Source organism: Muscardinus avellanarius, assembly GCF_963383645.1.
Source record: "Muscardinus avellanarius genome assembly, chromosome: 11".
In the NCBI taxonomy this organism is placed as follows: Eukaryota; Metazoa; Chordata; class Mammalia; order Rodentia; family Gliridae; genus Muscardinus; species Muscardinus avellanarius.
This window is the reverse complement of record NC_137797.1, coordinates 41350682-41375036: the sequence shown is the minus strand read 5'-3', so window position 1 is coordinate 41375036 and position 24355 is coordinate 41350682. Positions and strand designations below refer to the sequence as shown.

Genomic DNA, 24355 nt, shown 5'->3' with positions numbered 1-24355 from the left:
GGAAGATAAATATGTGCACACACAGAACAAAAACAATGGGTCAAGAGTGGAGGTTCTGGAGGACAAAGCTTTGTGTCAGCACCAGTCAGAACAAAGATTTCAGAAGGTGAAGCTGGCTGGTGTGCCGGAGCCTCTAGTCCAATTTTCTCCTAGAGATTTACTTGGAAATTACAAAAAGCAATCTGAGATAGTTTAAGTAATAAAGGGCATTTTTATTTTATTAACATAAGAGTGTCTTGCATATGAAGAACAAGGAGACCACTAGGTATTGGGAAGAACTTGAATCAGATATGAGAAAGCCACTGAGAGCTCCAACAGACAGATTTCTTCTTGTCTGTCTACATCTTCTTATTTGCATACTATGTTTTCTGGAGGTCAGCTTTCTCAGCTAAGGCACCTATGTAGTGAGTAGAAGAATACCATACACAACTTGTAAGCAAAAATGGTTTATTAACAGCTTCAGGGAAAAAATAATTTCTCCCTAAACACCCGAGGAAGAGAATGTGAGCATTCCAGATTAGAACAGATATTCAATACCAATCCAGCCTACCACTAAACATAGGATTGTCCTCTTTATTATAATGCTTTGATTATCTGTAGTTTAATATTAAAAGAAAGGTAAAGGGATGAGGGTCTTATATATACATTCAGACTGAGCTAAATGACTTCTGGAACCAAAGCAGTTTTATTTAAGGCAACATTCAAAACATGCATTCTTTCAATGTACTCTTTCCTCACGGTGCAGAACTGCAGACACGGGAAGGGTATTTATTAAAGAAAGCAAGAGCTCAAAAAAGACTAAAAAAGACAAGATAACATCTTTTAATACCTTTAGCTTTGAGAGAGGCAGATAACTCTTCCTCTAAGAAACAATAGGAAGGAGAGTACTGTGTGTTAAAAGTCTCTGATTCACAGAGGCACATTCCAGAATGAACTGTCTTCAACAAATAAAATCTTCCATCACCAAGTGTTGTCAATTTCACTTCTCCAATATAAATTACACTTGACTCTAAATTTAGAGTCCTTAAAATGCCAATGTAAAAGTTGTTTAGCAATGTAAAATGAGGCATGTAAAGCCATTAAAGGCTGTCATAATGAACATGAGGACATGTATATCTTATATTTTTCTAGATTTAATAGCTATCAAGTTGAATCAGTTTTTGTTACCTTTTTCAGAAGAACAATTAAGTTCTTTGTCACTCAGGTGTAGTAGTCCGGTAATTACTTTGATAATGTAGTTTTTAAATTTTTATTTATATTTTTATGGTGTTGGGAATTGAACCCAGGAACATTCTACCTCTGAGCTACACCCCCAACCCTATTTTATTTTTATTTAGAAATAGAGTTTCACTTAGTTTCTGAAGGCATCACTAAGTTGTTGAGGCTGGCTTTGAATCTGTAATACTCCTGTTTTGCCCTCCCAAATACTAAGAGTATAGGCATGCACCACTATGCCCAGCTGATAATGTAGATTTTTTTTTTATACTGGAGGTTGAACTCAGAGGCATTCTATCTCTGAGCTATATCCTCAGCCCTATTTCATTTTTTATTTTGAACCAGGATCTCACTAAGTTGCTGAGTCTGGCTTTGAACCTATGATCCCTCTGTCTCAGCCTCCCAAGTACTAGGTTTATAGGCATACACACCACACCTGCTTGTAGTTTTTTAAAACAGAAAGAGCAGGGCATGGTGGCGCATGCTTGTAATCCCAGCATTGGGGAGGCTAAGACCGGAGGATCACGGTTCGCGGACAGCCTCAGCTACTTAGTGAGGCCCTCTGCAACTCAGTGAGACCCGGTTTCAAAATAAAGAATAAAAAAAAAAATAGGGCAGGGGGTATAGCTCGGAAGTCAAATGCTCTTGGGTTCCATCCCAAGACCCGCAAAATAAATAAATAAATAAATAAATAAATAAATAAATAAATAAAACAGAAAGAAATCTTTATTTTTCTTTGTCCTATGCTCTGAGAGTTCAAAAGATGAGGAACATATGGTGCATGCCTGTAATCCCAATACTTGGGAGACTGACACAGGAGGATTGCAGGTTCAAAGCCAACCCAAAGAACTTAGGCCCTCAGAACTTATTAAAACCCTAGTTTAAGTAAAAAAAGAATAATATAAGGCTACTGTGATTGTAGCTCAGAGGTAGAATGCCCCTGGATTCAATTCCCAGCACCAAAAAAAAAAAAAAAAAAAAATGAAGCATCTATTAGTATGACAAACTGCAATTTATTTGAACACCAAATATTTGTTCTACTTAGTAATTCTTTGAAACTATTATACTTCTGGCTTTCTTTTCATGAGCATTGGGAGTGTGGTGAGACTTATATCCTTTAAAATAATCTCAGAGCCAGGTGTGGTGGCGCAGGATTGTAATTCCTGTGCTTGGGGGGTGGAGACAGGAGGATCTCACAGGTTCGAAGCCAGTCACGCTGGCTTAAGAGACCCTGTTTCCAAATTAAAGAAAAGTATAAAAATAGGTCTGGGAGTGTAGCCCAGAGGTAGAAGGGTTTCCAGGAAACCCAGTACCACTACCACCAAAAAAAAAAAAAAAAAAAGAATCTCAGAACTATAAGGGAACTGACGGTATAATCCATTCCAAGCATGAGAAATAAACATTGGCTTCCATTTTTAAGACATAAAATAATTTAGTAAAAAATCAAGTAGTTGATGTAGAACATTTATAAAAGTTTGTCATTCCATTTTTTATATCTTTCAGCTGGTTTTTAATGAATTCTAAATAAATTTATTTTAAAGACCAGAACTGTCCAATAGGAATATAAAGTGAACCCCAAATGAGGGACACAGGTATATTTTAAAATATTCTTGTAGAAACATTAAAAAGGTAAAAAAAATACCTGAAATTACATGTAGTGATATATTTTTATCCCAATATGTTCAAAATACCAATATGTAACCAATATTAAAATTACTGAGATATTTTACAGTATTTCATTTTAATAACCAGCCAACATCAGGTGTCTAATAATTCAAAACATTTCAATTGAGATTAAACACATTTGAGTCACTCATCAGCCTTTCCTGGCAAGTGGCTCTCATTCTGAACATTACAGTTATAGAGAACACCTACTCTCATCTGGATTTATTGGTAAAGGCAAAAGAATGGCAAAAATTGGAACATAGATATGCCCAGCTCAAATCCCACTTCTTTCTTGAAGCCTGTTTGATCCCACCAGCAGGAAATGACATTTTCTTGCACAGAGCTTGTTTGAAACTTCTCTTTAACTTTTTCTGTTATTTTTAATGTATCTTTTATTGTTATCATCAATGTATTAGTACCAACATCCTTTAAACTTTTATCCTATTTGGTCCTCATTCCTTGTTTGTCACATGGAGGTTACTGTTGTATTTTATAGACTTGTTGAGAGAGCTCATGAGGTAGTGGGTTTGGAAAACATTCTGATGGGTAAATTCCATGAGCATCTGTCTTTCTCTCCAGTAGATTTCCACTGCTGCAATCACTGTTTTGTACCATTATTGTGACCAGCATTTAATGCTTGGCAAGGGTTAATAAATATTCTGGTTAATGAATGTTTGAAATTATTATCTATCTTTTACTTAGTTTTTCTTTTTTACATTCCAGTTAAAAGAAGGCTTAATTTTATTTTGAATTCATTCTTGCCTTTCGATATGCCACACAATAATCGGAGTGCTTTATCTTATAAGTAAAATCTGTCATTCTTGTGCTTAAAAGATTCTTTGCCATAGCTTACAAGGCCTACTTGTCACTTGTCATCCCTCATCTTTTTCTCCCAGTTTCTCAGGAAAGGACTCTGGCCTGCAGTGACCTGCTCAGTTATCTTTGATTTTTTTTTTTTTTTTTGCTATTTTTTCATCCCTCAACTCATCAGGTAATTTGGCCATTTCTTACTACCTTGAAAACAGAAGTTGAATGTGTCCAATTCTTTCTATCTCCACAGCACCTCTTCTGTCCTTTCTTACCAAGACCACTGACACAGGTGACATATAACATTTAATTTTTTGCCTCCTAACTGGCCACACTTTTTCCATTTTTGACTTCCTTACAGTTCATGTAACTTTAGTTGAACATTCTCTAGTGGATTGCCATGGCTTTTCAAATAGAATCTAAAAAATTTGCTTTTTAAATAAAATCTAAAGAATTTGCCAGGGCACCTAAGTCCTTACTTGATTGGACCTTTTCTCTATCTACTTATCATCTATTATCTATCCAGCCACTAAATCACTATGTGACAATCCGTACATGTGTTGGACATTTGGTCTTCGGTTTTGATTGACTTTTTCTTATTGAGGTCTCAGCTCAAAAATAATTTTCCTGGTTACCAAATCTAAACAAAGCCTCTCTTTCTATACACTCTGTGATCTAGCTGAGTTATTTCATTCATTTATTTACTTAGTTCCTTATTCTCAGGTACTAACATCCCTAGTTCCTACAATGCTGCTTGTTTTTAAATATATATTAAATAAGCATTTGATGAGTAAATAAAACTTTATATGCCCTGTGTTTCCATCCATGCCTGGATGATTATGGAAGGAAGATATCCATTCTGAATATAGTTATAAGGGAAGAACAAAAATTGAGATGAATTTTTAATAACAGGATTCAGCTCATGGAGAGGAGAGGATATTCTATACTACTAGTAAGGTCACATGGTCAGGAGAGTCTATTCAAGTTTGTCACTTGACATTTAGGGGTATCCTGAATAATTCATTCATGAAAAAATTCCGTCCTTCCTAGAATGATTCATTTCATTCCGTTATTCAGTATAGGTATTCTAAAGTGCAAAGTGTACATTTTTTATAATAATTTTGAAAGATCCACATCTCTTACCCTTGGCTGCATGGCTTAGTTCTTATGTTTCAAGGCAAATGCCAAATGGAATGATCTTTCTGTGGGGTTAACTGAGGTCATAAAATTATTTGTTGTCAGGTAAAAATATAACCATACAATGACTTTTTATTATAATCATATGAACACATCTTTTCCAGAAATTGGAACTTTTGTATCTGTTACTAAGTGAAGCTGATTTTAAGAAAGCATATTAATCTTTAGAATTCATATTATTGTTTTGGACCACATTATATCACTAATGGTTATCTGAGTCTTACTCCAGCATTGAGATTATTTGTTAAATTTTAATGAATTAAGCAACAGTATCTTGGTTGTTCAGTGAAGTGCACTTTTATAATTAGGATCATTTCTTCATTTAAAATTAATCTTCCTAGGTCTCCAAACGATCCTTTCAAAGTAGGAAAAAAAAAACCCCACAAATATATTTCTTCAACTGGTTTCTATTAGGTATGTGTACTTTGGATTCATTTTGGGGAGAAGAACTCTGTATTTTTGGAATTGCATTAAAATTGCTTACATAGTTTTATAACTAAATCACTACAGATAATTATTTTCTTCTTTTCATTATACCTTAATATGATTCACTGTATGTTTGAATTTAGTATTCCATTAAGAATATAGTCTTCTACTATTACATGATGCTTTCTCCTACCATCCTTTTTCATACCAAGAGTTCTTAGCATTTTCTTCCCTCATATTTTTCCATATGTCAGACAAGTAAGATGGGAGTAAAAGACACCTTAGGAATCAATAAGCAATTTTATGCTTCTAGACTATGATAATTTTCCTTCAGTACCAAGCATTCTTCCCATAAGACAATGATAAATTATGTCTGCCTAGGAAATTTATTTGATTCCTACCACAAAACAGTTGTTTTTTTCAAAGCATTACCAATATTACACTTTATAATATTAATATGATTGTTTTAATTTAGACATATTTATTTTTCTTTTTATAAGCATGAATTATAAAGTGAAGAAGAACAAAGGTCATTACATGTAGCCTAGAATGGAGTAAGAAAAATCTTCAGGGTATTGGGGCCACTGCACTGAAAATTTCTATAGGCACTATTGATCTGCAAACTCTAATGAATAACTGATTTACCTGGCCCAGGTTATGATGAAAGGTAGATCAGCATGGAGTGTGGCATTTGTGATTCATTCAACAAAAATGTACAGCACTTTTTCTATTCCAGGAGTCTATTTTTGTAGTTCTTTCTCTTGTTAGTTTTAACTATGTCTCTAAACACTGACTGGCTTACAGTGATGTGTGTTTCATAGTGCTCTAAATACTGGCTGTCTCCTGAGGCACATGTGTGAATTCTCTGGAGGGCCCTGTGCGTTATTCCCACTGCCTAATTTGACGTGACAGATCCAGCTCTGCCTCCACTGGTTTTCCATCTCCTGTCACCAATTTGCTTTGGCAACATATCTGACTGCTTCTTGCTATTGGAGTCTCCTTGAATAGAGGCCAGCACTCTTGGGTGGGTACTGGAATGATGATTCAAGTCCAAACAGCGTGTGTGGTCATTCTTGGTCCATGGGAAACTCTACCACCTTTGTCAGGGAAAAAGTGAATATACTGATTATTCCACAGCTAGCTATTCGTTTGCTGTTCTTTTCTTTCTCTTCAGTGTTCTTTTTCTTTATTTAACTAAGCACAGGGGCTGAGCAAGAAGTCTCTTGGCTTAAGTATGTGTCCAACTGAGAGATGTTAATCTAATGTATGCCATCAATTTATGATAGTGATATGCACGGGGCCTGCTTCATTTCCCTGGAGTGCAATGGGCAAAACACCCTAGTTTCCATTACTTGGGCAGCTAGGAAAGAGCTATGATATTCTCCATGAAGCCAGAAAGTTGAAACTTCATGGATTCTTGCTTTCTTCTTTGCTTTAATGCCTGGATAGCATTGGGATAGTGGTTGTAGTACTTGCCCTAAATACTAGCCATCTCTAAAATGTACTTTTGTATAATGTTTGAGCAACAAAAATATCTACTATATCTAGACATATACTCATGAAAATCATTACATTTGTAAAACATATAATACCAATAGTATGCATGTATGTGTATACATATCATATATTTCACACACATGAAATCTATGTAAATAAACATACTTCCATAATAATATAAATACTATTTGTGTATGTATGTATATATATATCTATATATCTATATATATCTGTATATAGACATATACTTATATGTATGAAATTTTAAAACAGCTGGTGCATGCTTGTAATCCCAGTTCTTGGGAAGCTGAGACAGGAGGACCCGGGTTTGTGGCCAGCCTCAGCTACTTTGTGAGGCCCTCTGCAATTTAGTAAGATCTTGTTTCAAAATAAAGAATAAAAAATATGGCTGGGGGGTGTAGCTTGGAGATAGAATGTCCCTGGCTTCCATTCCCAGTACCACAAAAATAAGTTAAATAAATAAATAATAAAACCAGTTTGAGATTATTGGTCTTTGCATACCCTTCTGTCTACTGTGACTATTACCAGGTGACTTTCATTAAATAGTTCAGCCTCAACTATCTCCAGTTACTTCTTGGTGAGGACAGGAAGGATGAGAATACTTTGCAGTATTCATTTATGCAAATATTAAAAAGATAGAGTTGGTGTTAAATTAATCCTTTTGAATGATAAAAAACATAAATTTTTCTCTCTCCAGGTATTATATTGTGTAACATCTAGAAAGAACAAACTATTTAAAGTAATTGTTTATGGAAGCAAAGCCAAAGCGAAAAACTCTACGTCTGGTGTAGACTATGCATTGCAAACAAAGATGAAGACAGTCAGAGACGAAGATGATGGCGCATCTTTAACAACAAAGGTGACGACAAGTAAGGAAATATCCTAAAGTCTTTATAGCTCTTGAAACATTTTGGATTAGCAAAACTAGGTTAAAATATAAAGCTTGATTAAGGAATCATAAGGATCATAAGTATATAATTAAGAGATCTAAAAAAACTTGGAAATTTTAAAATGGGTTTGTTGGTGCACTATTGTCTCATATCATAATGTAGTTCATAGCACTAGTGCACATGTATGTACGCATGCATATGTGTGTGCATGTGTGTGTGTGTGAAGGTACACCTCATACCTTGATTGTGGGTGGTCCTTAGTGACACTTTCAGAGAAAAAAGCATTGTAAGAGAAAAATGTAACTTTGCCCTGGAGAAACCTGTCAAAGCTTTCCTGAGCAACATGGCTGTGAACCGCAATCCTATTTCAGCCTCCTGAATGCTGGGATGGATTCCTAATGCCAAGTAATTAACAAAAGAGGGAACATAATGGCTTTACTAAGAGATGACCAGGGTTTATAGAGGGAGATAGAATCCTCAGTAATCATAGGTCAGCTTTCCCAAGTTCTTACTTTTTTAAAAGCACTTTTCTATGCATTTTAATGTATTAATTTAATTTAATTTATTCACACAGCAATGTGTGTAGTAAGAGTATTATTATTCCTATAGAGTGAGGGTTCAGTAAAGTACAGAGAGGTCAACTAATTTGCCTAAAGTTTTATTTATGTGGCAGAGTCAGGATTTGAACCCAGTAATCCAGCTCTAGGGCGTTTGTCCAGTGCCTGTATGAAAAGTTGATACTTTAGACCCTGGTGCCACTTGATATAATTCTGACTTACTTGAGGATTTTTATTTTATTTATAATTTATACCTTGCTCATTTCTAAACTATGAAGAAGTTATAGGCACTTGATAAATATACATTGCCCTTAGTGTCTTGAGCTTAACTAATAATTTATACTTGGAAAAAATTATAGATCATCCTATTTATTGCTTAAATTCTCCTTATGATGTTAAATTAATTTTTTCAAGATTTTTTTTCTTGTTTTGGGGGGTCTGGGGATGAAATCCAGAGGCATTTGACCTCGAGCTACACCCCCTGCCCTATTTTTTTATTCTTTATTTTGAAACTGGGTCTCACTGAGTTGCAGAGGTCCTCACTAAGTAGCTGAGGCTGTCCGCAAACCGCGATCCTCCAGTCTCAGCCTCCCGAATGCTGGGATTAAAAGCGTGCGCCACCACGCCTGGCTTATTCAGGATTTTAAAGTCTTTCATTATCAGCTCTTTGTGAAAGTTAGAAAGCATACAGTGATAGTGATTCAACGTCGAGAACATCACTTCTGGGTCAGAATCTGGCCCTGCTATTTACCTCTTAGCATGAGACTTCTGTGAAGTTAACCTGAATTCTTCATTCCTCAGTTTCCCTATTTTATAAATGGCAATAAGGTATCTACTCTATAGAAATATTATGTTACATAAACTATATATATATATATGCTTTGCATGGCGCATAGCACACCATAAACTTGGCAGGAGTTAGATCTTTTTATTTTGCACGTCTTTATATTTGAACATCTTATTATCATACTTTAATATTATGTCCAACATATGAGTTAATCAGAGAAAGATTTAAATGTGGTTTTCAAAGCCCATCAGATACTCTAGTTATATAAAATATAAATAAAAGATAATAATCATGACACTTTTAAGTTTTAGCACTTTATTTTACAGCATTTATCTATCCTAGCCTTTTAAGGTTTCAGTTTTTAATACTGTTTTGGTAGGTCTGTGTGATGCTTTTGTGGATATTCTGAGTATGACATTTGGGTCTCACTTTGTACATCCTCTTTCAGGAATCAGAATTTACCAAGGTTCTCCCTCTGCGGCCATGCATTTCCATTCTGAAGCTCTTCTTACCCTCTTTCTCTGAGGGGAGTGGTCCATAGTTTGTATCAACACTTTGATTTTTGGAGGACCACTTAACTTCTTTGAACTATTTTCTTTATAGACACTGACATAGCATTATATTTCTATTATTTCTCGGCTTTTTAAAATGCAGTTTAGGTAAATTCATAGAAGTGTCAAGAGAAAAAATTAAGAGTTTCTGTACAGCTGTATCACACATCATGTGACGATTAACAACACATGACTGCTGAGCCTTTGCTTTTGACTAGTGCAAATTCTGATGCGTTATAAGTGTAAAAATGCACATGCGACTGCAAAGACAGTATGAAAAACTTAGTTACTATCTCACGAGTGATTTCATATTGATAGAGTGAGATAATACTTTTGATACATTAGTTTAAATGAAATATATTAAATTAATTGTACATGTTTCTTTATATACTTTAAATATGGCTACTAAAAATTTTTAAGTTACCTATGTGGTTCATGTTAGAACTTTATCAGACAGTCTTGCTTTAGGGAAACATATGCCACATTAGCATTATATAAGGCTCTGAAATATTCTGCAAGAAAATAAAGCTGTTTAATTTAAAACAGGACTTATTTGACAAGGTGGTTTGATCGTAAAACATCTATTTAGTGATATCAGTTTCTGGGGATTAATTTTTAGGAAATTGTAGTTTAGAATAAACATAGAACAGAGATTAGAATTTTTTTTTGCTAGCCTAACTAAATTGAATATGATGGCATTTTTTTTCTCTTAAAACTCCAGATATAGTCAGGTATGGTGGTACATGCCTATAATCCCAGTAGTTGGGAGGTTGACAAGAGGCTCTCAGGTTCAAGGTCAGACTCAGCAACCTAGCAAAGCCCTGTTTCAAAAATAAAAACAAAAGAAAGAAAAAGAAAAGAAAAAAGGAAGGAAGAAAGAAAAAGATATGTGTGTGTGGGATATAGCTCAGAGGTAGAATGTGCCTGTGTTTATTCTCAGTGCCAAAACAAAAAGCAAAAAGCTCTCCAGATATTTATATTTCATGTTATGATTTTTATTGGTTCATAAAAATTAGGTCAAGAGTAATAATTTGCCTTGTATTTTCCTACCTTTTAGGAGACTAGATTCCATGAAGAGTGATTCACATATTTATTATGGGGTCTACTTTCAGTTAATTGAGTCTTTGACCTCATATCTAGGGAGCTGTACTGCAATAATGACTTAAGCATAGCTCCATCTCCTCTACCTCTCTGCTCAGACTACCACAAAATCCTACCAATTGGCTTCCTACTGTCATTTTTTTTTTACTCTCTCCAATTCATACACCATATTCCAAAGAAGCCTTTAAAAAAAAAAAAAAAGCAAGCCAGATTGCTTTTCTTCTTAAAACTTGACTTTTACTTCCCGTTGCATTTGAGGAAAAAAAAAAAAAAGAAATCTAAAATCTCTAATACGGCCTACATGATCATCCGACTGTCCCTTTCTTACGTGTTTTCAGAAACTCAGTGTGACTTTCCTCAGTTACTCAAAATTTTATTTCTAGCTCTTTCATTCATGGTCAAGCTTAGAACTACCTTTACTTAATTCCCCTGCAGCTTCCAGGCCTTTCCTCCTGATCAGATTGGCACATTTTCAAACAATATAGCCTTCCTCCTCTTGGTGAGAAGCAGTCCATTCCTAGCCAAGAGTCCTTCAGTGTGTAATCTAAAACTACAGTCTGGGAGGCCACATCCGGTATCATCACCAGCCCAGTGACCAGCCCTTCTCTTTTCTCATCTTCCTTTTTCTTCCAGAGTTTCAAACAGGTAGTTTCTGGTTTCTTGCTCAAGGTTTACTTTTTGGGACCCCTGAAAAAATATTAACCTTCACATAAATCAGTACACAGGAGCGGTAGTTGGTTGGACTTGTCCGTCAGGTTAGACCTTTGTTTTAACGTGGGCTGATGAGGAGAGTCAAGTTCTTTTTTCTTAGTCTGAAGAATGCAGAGGACTTAGATCTAAAGGCAGAATTATCTAGAAAAAGAAGCCGTGGCATGGCACAATGAAGGGATTCTACCCATCACAAACAAGTTTAAATTTCTTTGGTCTTTACCTTGGGTTTATAATATTCCTCAGGAGGAATTAGAAAACTTCATGAACAATCTGAGTTTAATACCAGTGGAACATCTGTATCTTTGAGAATGTTAGTGTGAAAAGTAAATGATTGGTGTCTATAAGAAGATAGAGAAAAACTTAAAAAAAAATATTCCCTCTACTTTGAATCTCACTATGGTGTATAATTATATTGTTACCAATAAAATTCTAAAAGAATAAAATAATATTACTTCTACAATACCAAGAAATTGACCTATTATCATAAATTTCCTATTGCATGCAATGTGCTCTATCCGTGTTTTTAAAATAAGAAATGTTTATTTTTTATTTTGTTCATTGTCAAATCATCTCTGTAGTGGAGTTTTAAAAGTATAAATAAGGTTCATTGATTAATTCCTGATTCCTTTCTTTTGCTGTTAGATTGGGTCTGTATCAAGCATGTTTCTACATGCTTAGCCTCATAATCTCTCTCCCTCTCCCTATATTGTTTGTCTGGAATCTGCACGAAAGATAAGGTAAAGAGCAAACCTGACTCAATGGGAACCAATCAGAGGAACTTTATGTGGAGAACTCCCATTTAGGAGGCACAGGCAGCATAAACAAAACTTTTGGAACTAGAGGAAGCAAAGGTAGAAAAATTTGGTTGAAATGGCTAGGACAACTGGTACTTATCATTTCAAAACTGTTATGTTTCATTCCTAATGTGAACATTAATCTTTTCCTTTAATAATACCTAAACAAATATTCACTAGAAATGCTTACCCTATTTTTTAATTTATTTACTTATTTATTTTGTTGGTACTGGGAGTGGAACCCAGAGGGCTTCTATCTCCGGGCTATACTTCCAGACCTATTTTATATTTTATATAAAATAGAAACAGGATCTCAAATGGAAACAGAATCTAAAATGGAAACAGGATCTCAGTAAGTTGCTGAGAGCCTCACTAAGTAGCTGAGGCTGGCTTCAAACCTGTGCGATCCTCCTGTCTCAGCCTCCCAAGCGTGGGGATTACAAGTGTACACCATCACACCCGGCTGAAATGCTTACCTTTTAAAATTGGTGGATTATGGTTATTTTTTCCAATGCTTTTCTTCCTCGGCAAATATCCAGTTAATTGGACAAATAGTCCATATTTTTTGTTTCAAAATTATTCAGCTTCTAGATTAGAGAACAAACTTTCATTAACAATCTGGTCAACCAGTAGATTTTAGCAAGTAAGGATATATCCAGAATAATACATTATTTTTTATATTTATAATTAATAATAGGTACTGTTAAAGATAGACATGCTTAACATCCATCTATAGTTAGAGACACTTTAAAGGACTCAGCTTTCTAACAATCTGATTATTCTGAAACCTGATGCTTAGACTAGTGATTTTTATTTTGTTTTCTCCTAAACTTTAGTATAATAACTGTCTTAAACCACTATTTGTCAATATCAGAACCAGAAAATTCTGAGAAACTTAGAGCCTTCAGTATTTCTGCACATTCCTTTTCTCTGCACTGGAGCCTGCCCTGCGGCCATGTGGATGGGTATAATGTGGATCTTGTTCCTGACAGTGACTTTGTTACTATCAGAGATCTTGGAGGTGGAGAATATCAGGTATAGTTTTCATTATTGTACTCGTCCAACCTGCTTGTATTTATATTTTATCCTAGTAGGAAAGTTCTTTATGAAGTTCATTCACCTTGAAAATTTACTCCTAGTAGGATTTTTAAAAACCATAAGATGAAGACAAGAACATTTGTGTTGAATTGATGGGTGTAAGTTTCAGCATCGGTGGACTGTTACCCTAGCAACCTCTATGCCTTTTTTTTAAAGTCTACCCTGAACCTACAGCCAGCCATCCAAGAGTTCATGAATAGTTTAACAAAGAAAGGGCAGAGCTATTGAGTAATCCAGGCTCATTAATTGTGTACTTGCCAGGAGGATCTGTCTTTAAATCATTAATGCAGGCAACATTTCTCTCTAGAGCCATCAATGTGATTCTACTGCCTGAAAAATGTGATAATGATGGATTTTCTTATCATTTTTTTCTTACTTTTTATTGGAACTTCAGAGACACAGGTATTATATGAACACTCCTCAAAACAAGGGCTGAGCAACATGCTGTAGATTTTTTAAAGACGCTTAAATAGTTTGTCCTTGTGACAATGAATTGGGATAGACAGAAATACTGATTTAGGCTTTGATAATACAGTATGTTTTGTAAGGTTTTATTTTATAAGTTACTTGGTAAATGGTTACATAGCAAAGTTATATTTTAAAAATATGTAAGTTATGTGATATGTTAAAACAGTGCATAGTTACACAGGGGAGTACTAATTTTTTATAGTCATGGACTTACTGTTTTAGCTTGCTTATCAAGAATAATTTCATATAAATATTTGTGGTTTTTTCTATTCTAGGTTGATGTTTCTAGTGCTGTTCCTGATACTAGGTACGACCTAACCATCTCTTCAATTTCTACAACATATAGCTCACCTGTTAGAACAGTGACAACAAATATTACAAGTGAGTATATATTTTAAATTATTTTTAGTGAAGTATTTGGAGACCATATGACTCTACTGGATGGAAACCCTTGTGTTGGCAGTATGTGTTTTATGTACATGAAAACAGTGTAGAATAATGAAAGCAAAATGGAAACCTAAGAAAGTTATCTGTTAACCTGCTTTCTATGAGTTCTTTAGCTTCCTTTACCTTCAAAGAGCAAAGATAATTACTCTACTTGTTTGTGAGAGATCAGAGAGACTGTCCATGCTAACAGTTAAATAATACAGAGCCATGAAAAGAAACTCACTACAGTTCCTCGGGAAGAATTTTTCAGTTTGTGATACTGTGTCTTATCTACTTAACTCTTGTGTATAAACCTTGCATTAAGTAAGTTTAAAAAATGACTTGGAATAAAAAAGTATATTTGGTGTGTAATATTTAGTAACATTTCATTTTTTACATTCTTATAAAAGAATGTTTTTTATATTCCCCGGTGCATTTACTATTTATTTACTTACTTACTTTTGTAGCAGAGATCTAGGCAATATATATTTACCTTAACCTTTGAGAACTTCAAAAATTTATATTTTAAGTATTTTTCTTACATTTCTGGTAAAAAAATATAGTAAATGTTTGGCTTTCTAATAAAATATATATTTTTTTTTACATAGAACCAGGACCTCCAGTCTTTCTAGCAGGGGAAAGAGTTGGATCTGCTGGGATTCTTCTTTCTTGGAATACACCACCTAATCCGAATGGAAGGATTATATCTTATGTTGTTAAATATAAAGAAGTATGTCCATGGCTGCAAACAACATCTACACAAGTTAGAGCAAAGCCAGATAGTCTGGAAGTTCTTCTTACTAATCTTAATCCTGGAACAACATATGAAATTCAGGTAATTATTTTATAAATAACTACTTTAAAATCCCATTCCTTTTAAAATGAAGAGTTTTTTCCACATGGTCAAGTTTGACAGCTGAATACAAGAAGTAACTGAAGAATTATGGAGTAAGTCAAGGCCTCAATACCCACCTGATAGTTTAAAATGTGGTCAAATATTGTAGTCTTTTTCATTACATGTTAATTTATATGTACATGCACATTATTTTAGAAAGCTTTTAATTAATGCCTTTTATGGAAAATAAATCAAGTTTAGGGGACTGAGCGAGGGTTTACTGATTGCCAGAAAAGCATTTCATGACACCGATCTCATTTAAAACTTGAAAATATTCCACTCTTTAATAAAACTTAAAGTAGTTTATTTTTCTCCTAATCCTAGTTGTATGTGCGCATCTGTTGTTGAAAGTTTGGATAATGGTTTGAAAACTTCTAAAAACACAGTTTCACTAAGAATAATGAATTCAGTTCAGCTCTACTCAACAAAGATTGAGCATTTACTGTGTCTTTTGTATTTATAAAAATTTTTCGTTATTTCCAATGTTCAATATGACAATCAAACAACTTCCCATTTAAATTCTAGCTAATTGAATAGCTTATTAAAAAAATCCCAAATTCGTTAAGTTATATGAAAGTGTTTATAACTAAGGGATATATATATATGATATTTCCAAGGGATAATGAAATATAAAGCCATCTTCTGGTACCTTACCATTTACAACATAATATCCATTTTTTGAGTCTTGAATATAATTGAGTGTAGAGAAGAAAAATCAGTTTAAGCTGCCTAAATATATGACCATACATAACTGAGTTGCCCCTTCTAGATTGGAAGAAATTATGGGAGAAAATTTCACCAGAAAAATTTTCCTTGCTAGAAATATGCCTATTTGTAGAATTCAAGATCACTAAATAGAATAACATATGTCTATAGTAGGGTCTTCCCAAAAAGAAAAAAGCAAGTGAATGACTTTCATTTAGGCAGAAGTCAAAATCAAAGATTTGTGATTACTATTTTATGCAGAAGCATGGGTTAAAGAACAGGGAACTTTTTTCCTAACACCAAAAAGTGACATAATGTTAGACATTTTCTTTGAACATGCACATGTTCAGGTTAACTTATATGTTAAAAATATGCTATTGGGGGTAATAAATGTGGCTTACATTTTAATGTGATGTAGGGAAATTTGTTGAGAGGCGATTTTACCAAACTATTTCTGCTTAGATCTATTTTTATGGAGTTTGAATTTTTATTCCTTTGAATTCTCTTATTTCAGGCCTAATGGGAAGCCCCTATTCTCTGTTTCACCTCACACTTTATAAATCATTGTTGTGACATTTACTCTGGTCAAATAAATGTTAGCCATTGTAGAATTCCAAAGGGTATTTGGCATGGTACATTTGATATCTTCAGTATAAGTAACACTATGGGGAAATCCTATCAAGTATTTTACATATGTTATTTCACTTATTCTCAGAAAAATCCTATGACATAGATATATTATTCCCATATAAAGAGGAGAAAATGTGCCTTTGAACAGTTAATTTCTGAAAGTTACTCATCTGGGAATAGGCAGAACCACAATTAAACCAAGGCCATCTCATTCTGTCATGGCATTTTAGGAAACTTTAGAGCCTTATTCTCAGTTAACATTTTCTTTGCCCAATATTAGACTGTTATGTGACTATAATATTCAAGTCTGTTGTCTATTCAACAGTATCATTCAAGCCTATTTGTATTATTAAAATAAAAATAATTTATATAACTTTTACATTTAGAACATTTAATATAAATTGTACATCAAGTCTACTCATTGTTACTTTTTTGTGTGGTATTAAAGATTGAACTCAGGAACAGTTTGTCTCTGAGCTATACCCCCATTCCTATTTCATTTTTATTTTGAAACGGGGTCTCGCTAAGTTGCTAAGGGTCTCATTAGTTGCTGAGGCTAAGCCTCAAAACTACAATCCTTCTGTCTCAGCCTTCCAAGTACTGGGATTACAGGGGTGTGTCAAAATAATTTTCCAGAGTATTTTTTCCTAATCCAGTATAAATTCTAAAGTCAGATACTATATATGTGGTCCCCCCGTTTTTTTGTACAGGAAAATCATTTTATCTTTTGTATATAGTAGCTAAAAGTTCGCATTTGGAGAAAGTAAAACTTCAGCTAAATTCTTGTCCTACTACTTATTTCTTGACATGGGCAATTTATCTTACCTCTCAGCTAGTTTCTTTAATCTATAAAATAATGAGATTATTTGTTACTTATATTTCTTATCTGCAAAATATGGAGCTCCACATTTTCCTTCTACCTTGAGAACATTTTAAGAATGATAAAAATATTGTGGTATTTACTTTATGAAAAAGTCAAAGTTATATTATTTTTTATTATTTTCAATTAGAGAGCAAAATATTTTAACATAATCCTTTGGTCTATTGTAGGTTGCTGCTGAAAATAGTGCTGGCATCGGAGTATTTAGTGATCCCTTTCTTTTTCAAACTGCAGAAAGTGGTAATTGTCCTAAATTGTTTATTATAAATTAACTTAGTAATGGTTTTTAGTCATTTAACATAGAGATATAAATAAAATTGGACACTAAAATGCACAAAATCATTAACAGTATGGCCAGTTCATTAATTTTAGTCTTTTGTGATACTTATTTATTCACTAAATAAATATTGTCCTTTCTGATGCTAAAAGTTGATAATTGTTATCTTGGGAAATTTTGAGGAAATAAGAGTGAAAAATTAGCAATAAAAATTATCCATAGTCTTGTCATCATTTTGCATAGTGAAATAGTGTATTTCTGGCTTAACTTTTGTTTCTCCCCTTGAATATATATTGATGTGACTATTAATGAAAATAAGCATAGGCCATTTATATAAGTTAATAGCCTGTCTTTTTCTCTTAAAGTAAAATTAGAAACATTTTGTGACTTGGGGAAATATAGATTTTAATGGCTGTCATATCATTCCATAACATGCGGACTTTGCAAACCCTTTTACGACACCTCTGTTTTTCCAGGGACTGATAGGAAGGATCTTCATGATGCTCATTGAATCTATCATAGTTCCTGCCAGCACTATCATCAGGACACATCCTGAATCTTACTCTCAGTGCTATTCACCTTTCCAACATATTTACATTTCTTTCCTGAACGACCCAAAGCCTCCTGCCTGGTTTCTCTGTTTCCAACTTGCCTACTTTCCCTACAGAGCCATTTAACCTTTTGAAACATAAGGCAGGCCATTTTACTTCTCTGTTGTTTGCCTGGCTCCTGTGTCATGGAGCATAAAGCCCATGTCCTTCCTCTGTCTACCTTACCTGTTCTTGCCTGTCTCTGACTCTGCAGCTCTCCATTCCCTTCTCCCTTCATAAGCTCAGTGGCTAGAGCAGATCTTGTTTTTTTATTTTTTATTTTTTATTTTGTATTTGCTATTGCTTCTGTGTGGGATGCTCTCTGACTAAATATCTATAGGACTTTCCTCCTAAGATAATTCAAATCTCACATGTTATCTTTCTTGACTACACCTTTGGAGATAGTGTCTACTTCCTCCTGTCATTCTCTACTTTCAACTAATATTTCTTCTTCATCAGACCAAGCTGACACATTACATACTTACTTGTGTACTTTTTATTGTATATATTATCCCAGTATAACTTAAGTTTTGTTATTAAAAATATGTAATGCCAGGCGTGGTGGAGCATGCTTGTAATCCTCGTGCTCGGGAGGCAGAGACAGGAGGATCGCGCAGGTTCGAAGCCAGCCGCGTGCACTGGTTTAGGAGACCCTGTTTCCAAATTAAAAAAAAAATGTAAAAATAGGTCTGGGAGTGTAGCCCGGAGGTAGAAGGGCTTCCAGGAACCCCAGTACCACCAAAAAAAAAAAAAAAAAAAAAATTAGTAATTTTAAAAATGTATCTTAAAACTCTACTATTTATTTATAACAGCAAAATGTTAGCACCAAATCTATAGAAGAATGGTTAAATAATGATATCTGCATTAAACAATAAATATTTACCATGGTGTAAGGTAAACAAATGTATCAATTACTAAGTAACCTGCCAGAGAGGTCAAACATTATAAAATAACTTCTATAATTTTGTACAGTAATGAATGCTATACACACACACACACACACACACACACACACACACACACACACATCTTTTAATGGTCAGATGCAAGAAGGATAAGTTGACATGGGCCTTGGGTAGCTAGAGAGGATACAATCAATATTCAGTTATAAGAATCATGCAGTGAGTTTTATAATTCAATTTCTACTTGAGATCTCATCTAAAGAAGAATATAAATCTTTGCTGCATTCATCTGAATAAATTAAGAGAAAATAATGGGAGCCTGGATATTAAAATTAGAAACGAGTAATTTTTTTTATGGTACTGGTAATGGAAGCCAGGGGCATTCTACCTCTGAGCTATATACCCCCCAGCCTTTTTTTTTTTATTCCTTATTTTGAAACAGCATCTCACTAAATTGCAGAGGGCCTCACTAAGTAGCTGAGGCTGTCCATGAACCAGGATCCTCCTATCTTAGTCTCCCAAATGCTGGGATTACAAGCATGTGACACCAGGCCTGGCTCAGAAATGAGTAATTCTTGAGGTCAAACTTATGTTTGTTGATTTCAAACATAATGACTTTCAGATTGTACAACTCAACATCAAGTGGAAAATTATTATTTTAAATTTAAATATGCAGGAGGGTATTAAAAATTTCCTACACATATTTTTAATTTTTAAGGGAAATATTTGGAGTGAATTTTTTTAAATGACATAGAAACTAGTAGTATTTTGCTCCATATTTATTTCATCCTGGTAAAAGATTGTACATGCAGATTATAATTTCAGTTTGAGAGTTGAATTTTATATATTTATACTTCCAGTAACTGGCCAAATTTTTAGAGGTGTTGACTCTCTTGGCAAATGGTAATTGGGAGGGTCTAGAGAAATTCTAGGAAGTTGTGTTAGTAATATGAGAATGGGAGCCTCACTATAATTTGCTTCATAGTTTTAAACCAATTACCTAATTCCTCCTGTCCAGTCTTTCCTTTAAAAAATATAAAAACATTCAACTAGATCAGTAATACCCAATATTTTTCTCTGAAGTACTTGTCTTTATTATTTGTGCTTCTTAAAACTCAAATTAAGGAAGGTTCCTTTAGAATAAACTGTGCTTATTGTTGTTAAATCAAAACAGTATACAAATTAACCAGGAATATAATACTGAATTTATATTATTCAACCCACAAACACAAAAAGTGTAATATTTTATTTACCAGGCAGTTTTCTTTCAGGTAAATATAATTTATTTTAGATTTTTAAATATTAAAATTAGTGTTTATACCTTGATGTTAAATTAGAAAAGCATAAAAATAACTTTGAAAGCCTTTGTATTTATAAACTTCATGGCTCAAAAATTATGCTTTGTGCAGTTTATACTTTGAAATGTAGAAGGTATTTTTTATTTTATTTTATTTTCGGGTGTGGGGATGTCACCCAGGGCATTTGACCTCCGAGATACACCCTCTGCTCTATTTATTTATTTATTTATTTATTTATTTATTTATTTATTTATTTATTTATTTATTTATTGATACTGGGGTTCCTCAAACCCTTCTACCTCCGGGCTACACTCCCAGACCTATTTTATACTTTTTATTTGGAAACAGGGTCTCTTAAGCCAGTGCAACTGGCTTTGAACCTGCGCAATTCTCCTGTCTCCACCTCCCAAGCACGGGGATTACAAGCGTGCGCCACCCCGCCCAGCTTTAGAGGGTATTTTTATATCCTTGTATATGTATACATGTCTCTAGTTTATACAAGTTCTCCAAGTGACACTTGTCTGACAGGATAAAAAATTTCATAAATAGAACTTTTTGTTAAGTCAGTACTAAATCTTTAATTGAATCAAGATTGGTACCTTCACTCTATGAATAATAAAATGGTAATGGGATTCTGGTGCATAAATTCAAGTAGAAGCTAGAATATTTCAAATAGGAAAAGATCTGCCAACCATAGAAAATAACCAGAGTTAATTTTCAAATATCATGAAAATACAAAGGAAAATATACCAGATATATATTATTGGGGGAAAAATAATTTAAAACAAGTTAATATTCATACCTTTCTTCAGGAAGTATTGTTTAGCAGTTTTAGTTGAATATATATATATATATATATATTTTTTTTTTTTTTTTTTTTTTTTTTTTTTGGTGGTACTGGGGTTACTGGAAGCCCTTCTACCTCCTGGCTACACTCCCAGACCTATTTTTACATTTTTATTTGGAAACAGGGTCTCCTAAGCCAGCGCGGGGCTGGTTTGAACCTGCGCGATCCTCCTGTCTCTGCCTCCCAAGTGCGGGGATTACAAGTGTGCGCCACCACGCCCGGCCTGATTTCTATATTTTTAATGTCTATTATTTACTGTTTTGGAAATCTTGCTTTAGAATTCAATAAGATGTGATTACTTTATAAATTCTAGATTTATCTGCATCTGGTTAGTTTTTTCTGACTGTTGTTAAGGCCTATTTGCAAATGTATCAGCTTGTATGCAATTTGTTAATCATATAAATATTTACAATTTCACAGCATCATATATCTAACAATTTTTCTTCTTTATATTTTATATATTACATTTTTCTTTATATTTTATCTACTACCCATTCAAATTAAAATGTTAATATTTATTTATTTATTTATTTATGTATTTATTTATCTTTCTTTACTGGTGCATTGTAGTCATACATCTTAATGGGGGCACAAGATGGTAGAGACATATATGCACACATCACTCATTTAGCCCTTATTCAGTTCCCATCCCATTCCCTCCCTCTCCCTCCTTCTCATGTTTGGCTTAGGGATTGATTTTGATATGTTTGTGAATGAACATCATGTGTGTAAGAGAATTTCCCTCCTCCCCCCACCATCCCTCTCAGTTAGGTCACCTTATCAAATGTTAATCTTTAATATAAGAAAGGTTTCACATTGTCATTATACTTCTTAAGCTTTAATTTCTTTTTACTCTCCCTTTGGAAAAATTATTCTTTATTTCATCTATTAGTAATAATTCACAATAATTGTTGTGTTTTATATTTTCTACTAAAATGTAGCTGTCTCAAATATCTTAACTCTTACTGTCTAACCTTTATCATTTACATACAGCCTTCCTCCCCAGGGCCTTTCTTACATATTTTACATACATAGCTTTCATTTGCAAATCATATTTTGGCATTTTTCAGTACAATATAAGCTTAAACTCTAGTTTTTTTTGGCATTAAAATGCTACTCACCTTTCCTCTCACATATTGTTTTACCTAAATATTTTGTTTATTTTGGCTTTTTTCCAAAGTGATGTATATATTTGTTCTATATGCAAAAGGATCTCGTTGAGTAACTCTGACATTTTCACATATCTTACCATAAAATTAATGGACATACTTTTCTTTCACTCTGTGTTAAATTTTTCTCATACTAACTAAAATGCATTTAGATTGTTATTACTATAGATAATAATTAAGATCAAGGCATAGTGAAATTTTACAAAGGTGATTTTCAGGGCATAAAAACTCAACATATAATAATCACAACCTATTAGTTGGGTGTTCATCTACTTGATATTTATGTTAGATCTACTAGATATTTATAAGTATTATAGATGTGTGTTTTTCTGATGCAAATAGTTGAATGATTGTTTTAATTCCCCATTTTCTTCCGCATCTACATAATTCCAAACTATTCAAGGAAGGAAGAAATTTGTCTTGACTTCTTTGTATATTCAAAATAAACTATTGATTATTTTTCTTATTTATTTGAAATGTTTCACCAAATGCCTGCATTGGTTCAATAATCCTGAAATAAATGGATTTGCTTCTTTCCCTATTTTTTAAAATTTGAGGCTGAGGAAAATTACATATATTTTTAGAAGTCATACTCAAGTAGATTCCATCCAATATATTATATTTAATTTCATATAGCATGGAAATTTAACACCCAAACATATAGAGGCCATTCCATCTTTTATGTTTTTCTTTTTCATTTCTTTCAATGCTTCTCATTCCCCTAGCTCCAGGAAAAGTGGTTAATCTCACAGTGGAGGCCTTCAACTATTCAGCAGTAAATCTGATTTGGTATTTACCTCGTCAACCAAATGGCAAGATCACCAGCTTCAAGATTAGTGTGAAACATGCCAGAAGTGGGATAGTAGTGAAAGATGTCTCCATCAGGGTCGAGGACATTTTGACGGGGAAATTGCCAGAATGTAATGTAAGTATTGTGGAATGCTCTCTACTTTTCAGAAATTTTAGGTGAGATTTTATCTTTAAGTTTTCAGCATCTAGGTACTGTATACTTTACAAAAGGGATTATTGTTACTTGCTTATTATAATATTAGGTCATAGTATCATGCTATATGCAGTTGGCTATATTAAGGTATATTACTGGAGGGAACAAATAAATTCTCTTAAGAAGCTCTGAAAACACTTCATGAAAGGAGTAGTAATGGGTAAGCCATGGAGAAAGGAATGAGGGAGATTGTGGGAGGGGGCTACCCCAGGTAGAGGACATGTTATAAGTCACTGAAATAGAAAAGTATAAGATGTAACTGGAGAAAAGGTCATACTTCTATGTGTTAGAGAGGAGGAAACATGTAGGGGAATAAATAGTCAAGGATTAATTTGCAGAAATAAATTGTTTTTGTTGTGCATATTTTTAGAAATAGTTTGTTTTTAGGGCTGGGAGTTTGTCAGTGTTAGAGAGCTTGTCTAGTATGCCTAAGGTCCTGGGTTCCCTTGAACCCCAGCACCAAACCAAACCAAACAGAAAAAGAATTTATTGTTGCTCTAGTTATTGATGAAAAAAACCAAGAAGCATTATAATAATGGTTTTCCTAAAATTATTTTGGTGATGATTGCAGCATTACTGCTGGGAACACAGTTGAACAAAATTATTTTTGTTTTAAATAGTTTATAGAAATCTCAAATATTTTTCAGATCAGGCTCTGTTTTTTAAATTCTTTTGGTGCAATGTAATCATACTACATAGCACATATGTGTACATATGTGTACATAGAACTTGCCTAGCTTCTTCCTGCCTTCTACCCAACATAGTCTCCTCTCCTTTCCTTCCCCATGCATGGTATTTAGATTGACATTGATAATTTTGAAGTATTTCCTTCATCAGATCTCCTACCCCTACTTGTCTTCCTTACACTCCCTCCATCACTCCATTAGGGTTTTTCCTCCTTTGTCAGAAATCAATCTCTCTCTCTCTCTCTCTCTCTCCAATTTCTCC

The 24355-nt window shown here is 33.8% G+C and overlaps 1 protein-coding gene across 2 annotated transcripts in view; it reads left to right on the top strand.

The window, feature by feature from the left end:
• PTPRQ (protein tyrosine phosphatase receptor type Q) overlaps positions 1-24355 on the top strand; it is a gene marked incomplete at both ends in the record, with an annotated part of 256731 nt that overhangs the window by 27768 nt on the left and 204608 nt on the right. Inside the window, 5 exons of one of the 2 annotated variants that reach the window (XM_080706358.1) lie at positions 13602-13719; positions 14061-14166; positions 14820-15046; positions 17492-17561; positions 23130-23329. In XM_080706358.1, the coding sequence (XP_080562484.1) occupies positions 13663-13719; positions 14061-14166; positions 14820-15046; positions 17492-17561; positions 23130-23329 (660 nt within the window). Of the gene's footprint in view, positions 1-13601; positions 13720-14060; positions 14167-14819; positions 15047-17491; positions 17562-23129; positions 23330-24355 lie in introns of those variants that run through there. The other variant, XM_080706359.1, reaches the window with a different exon arrangement.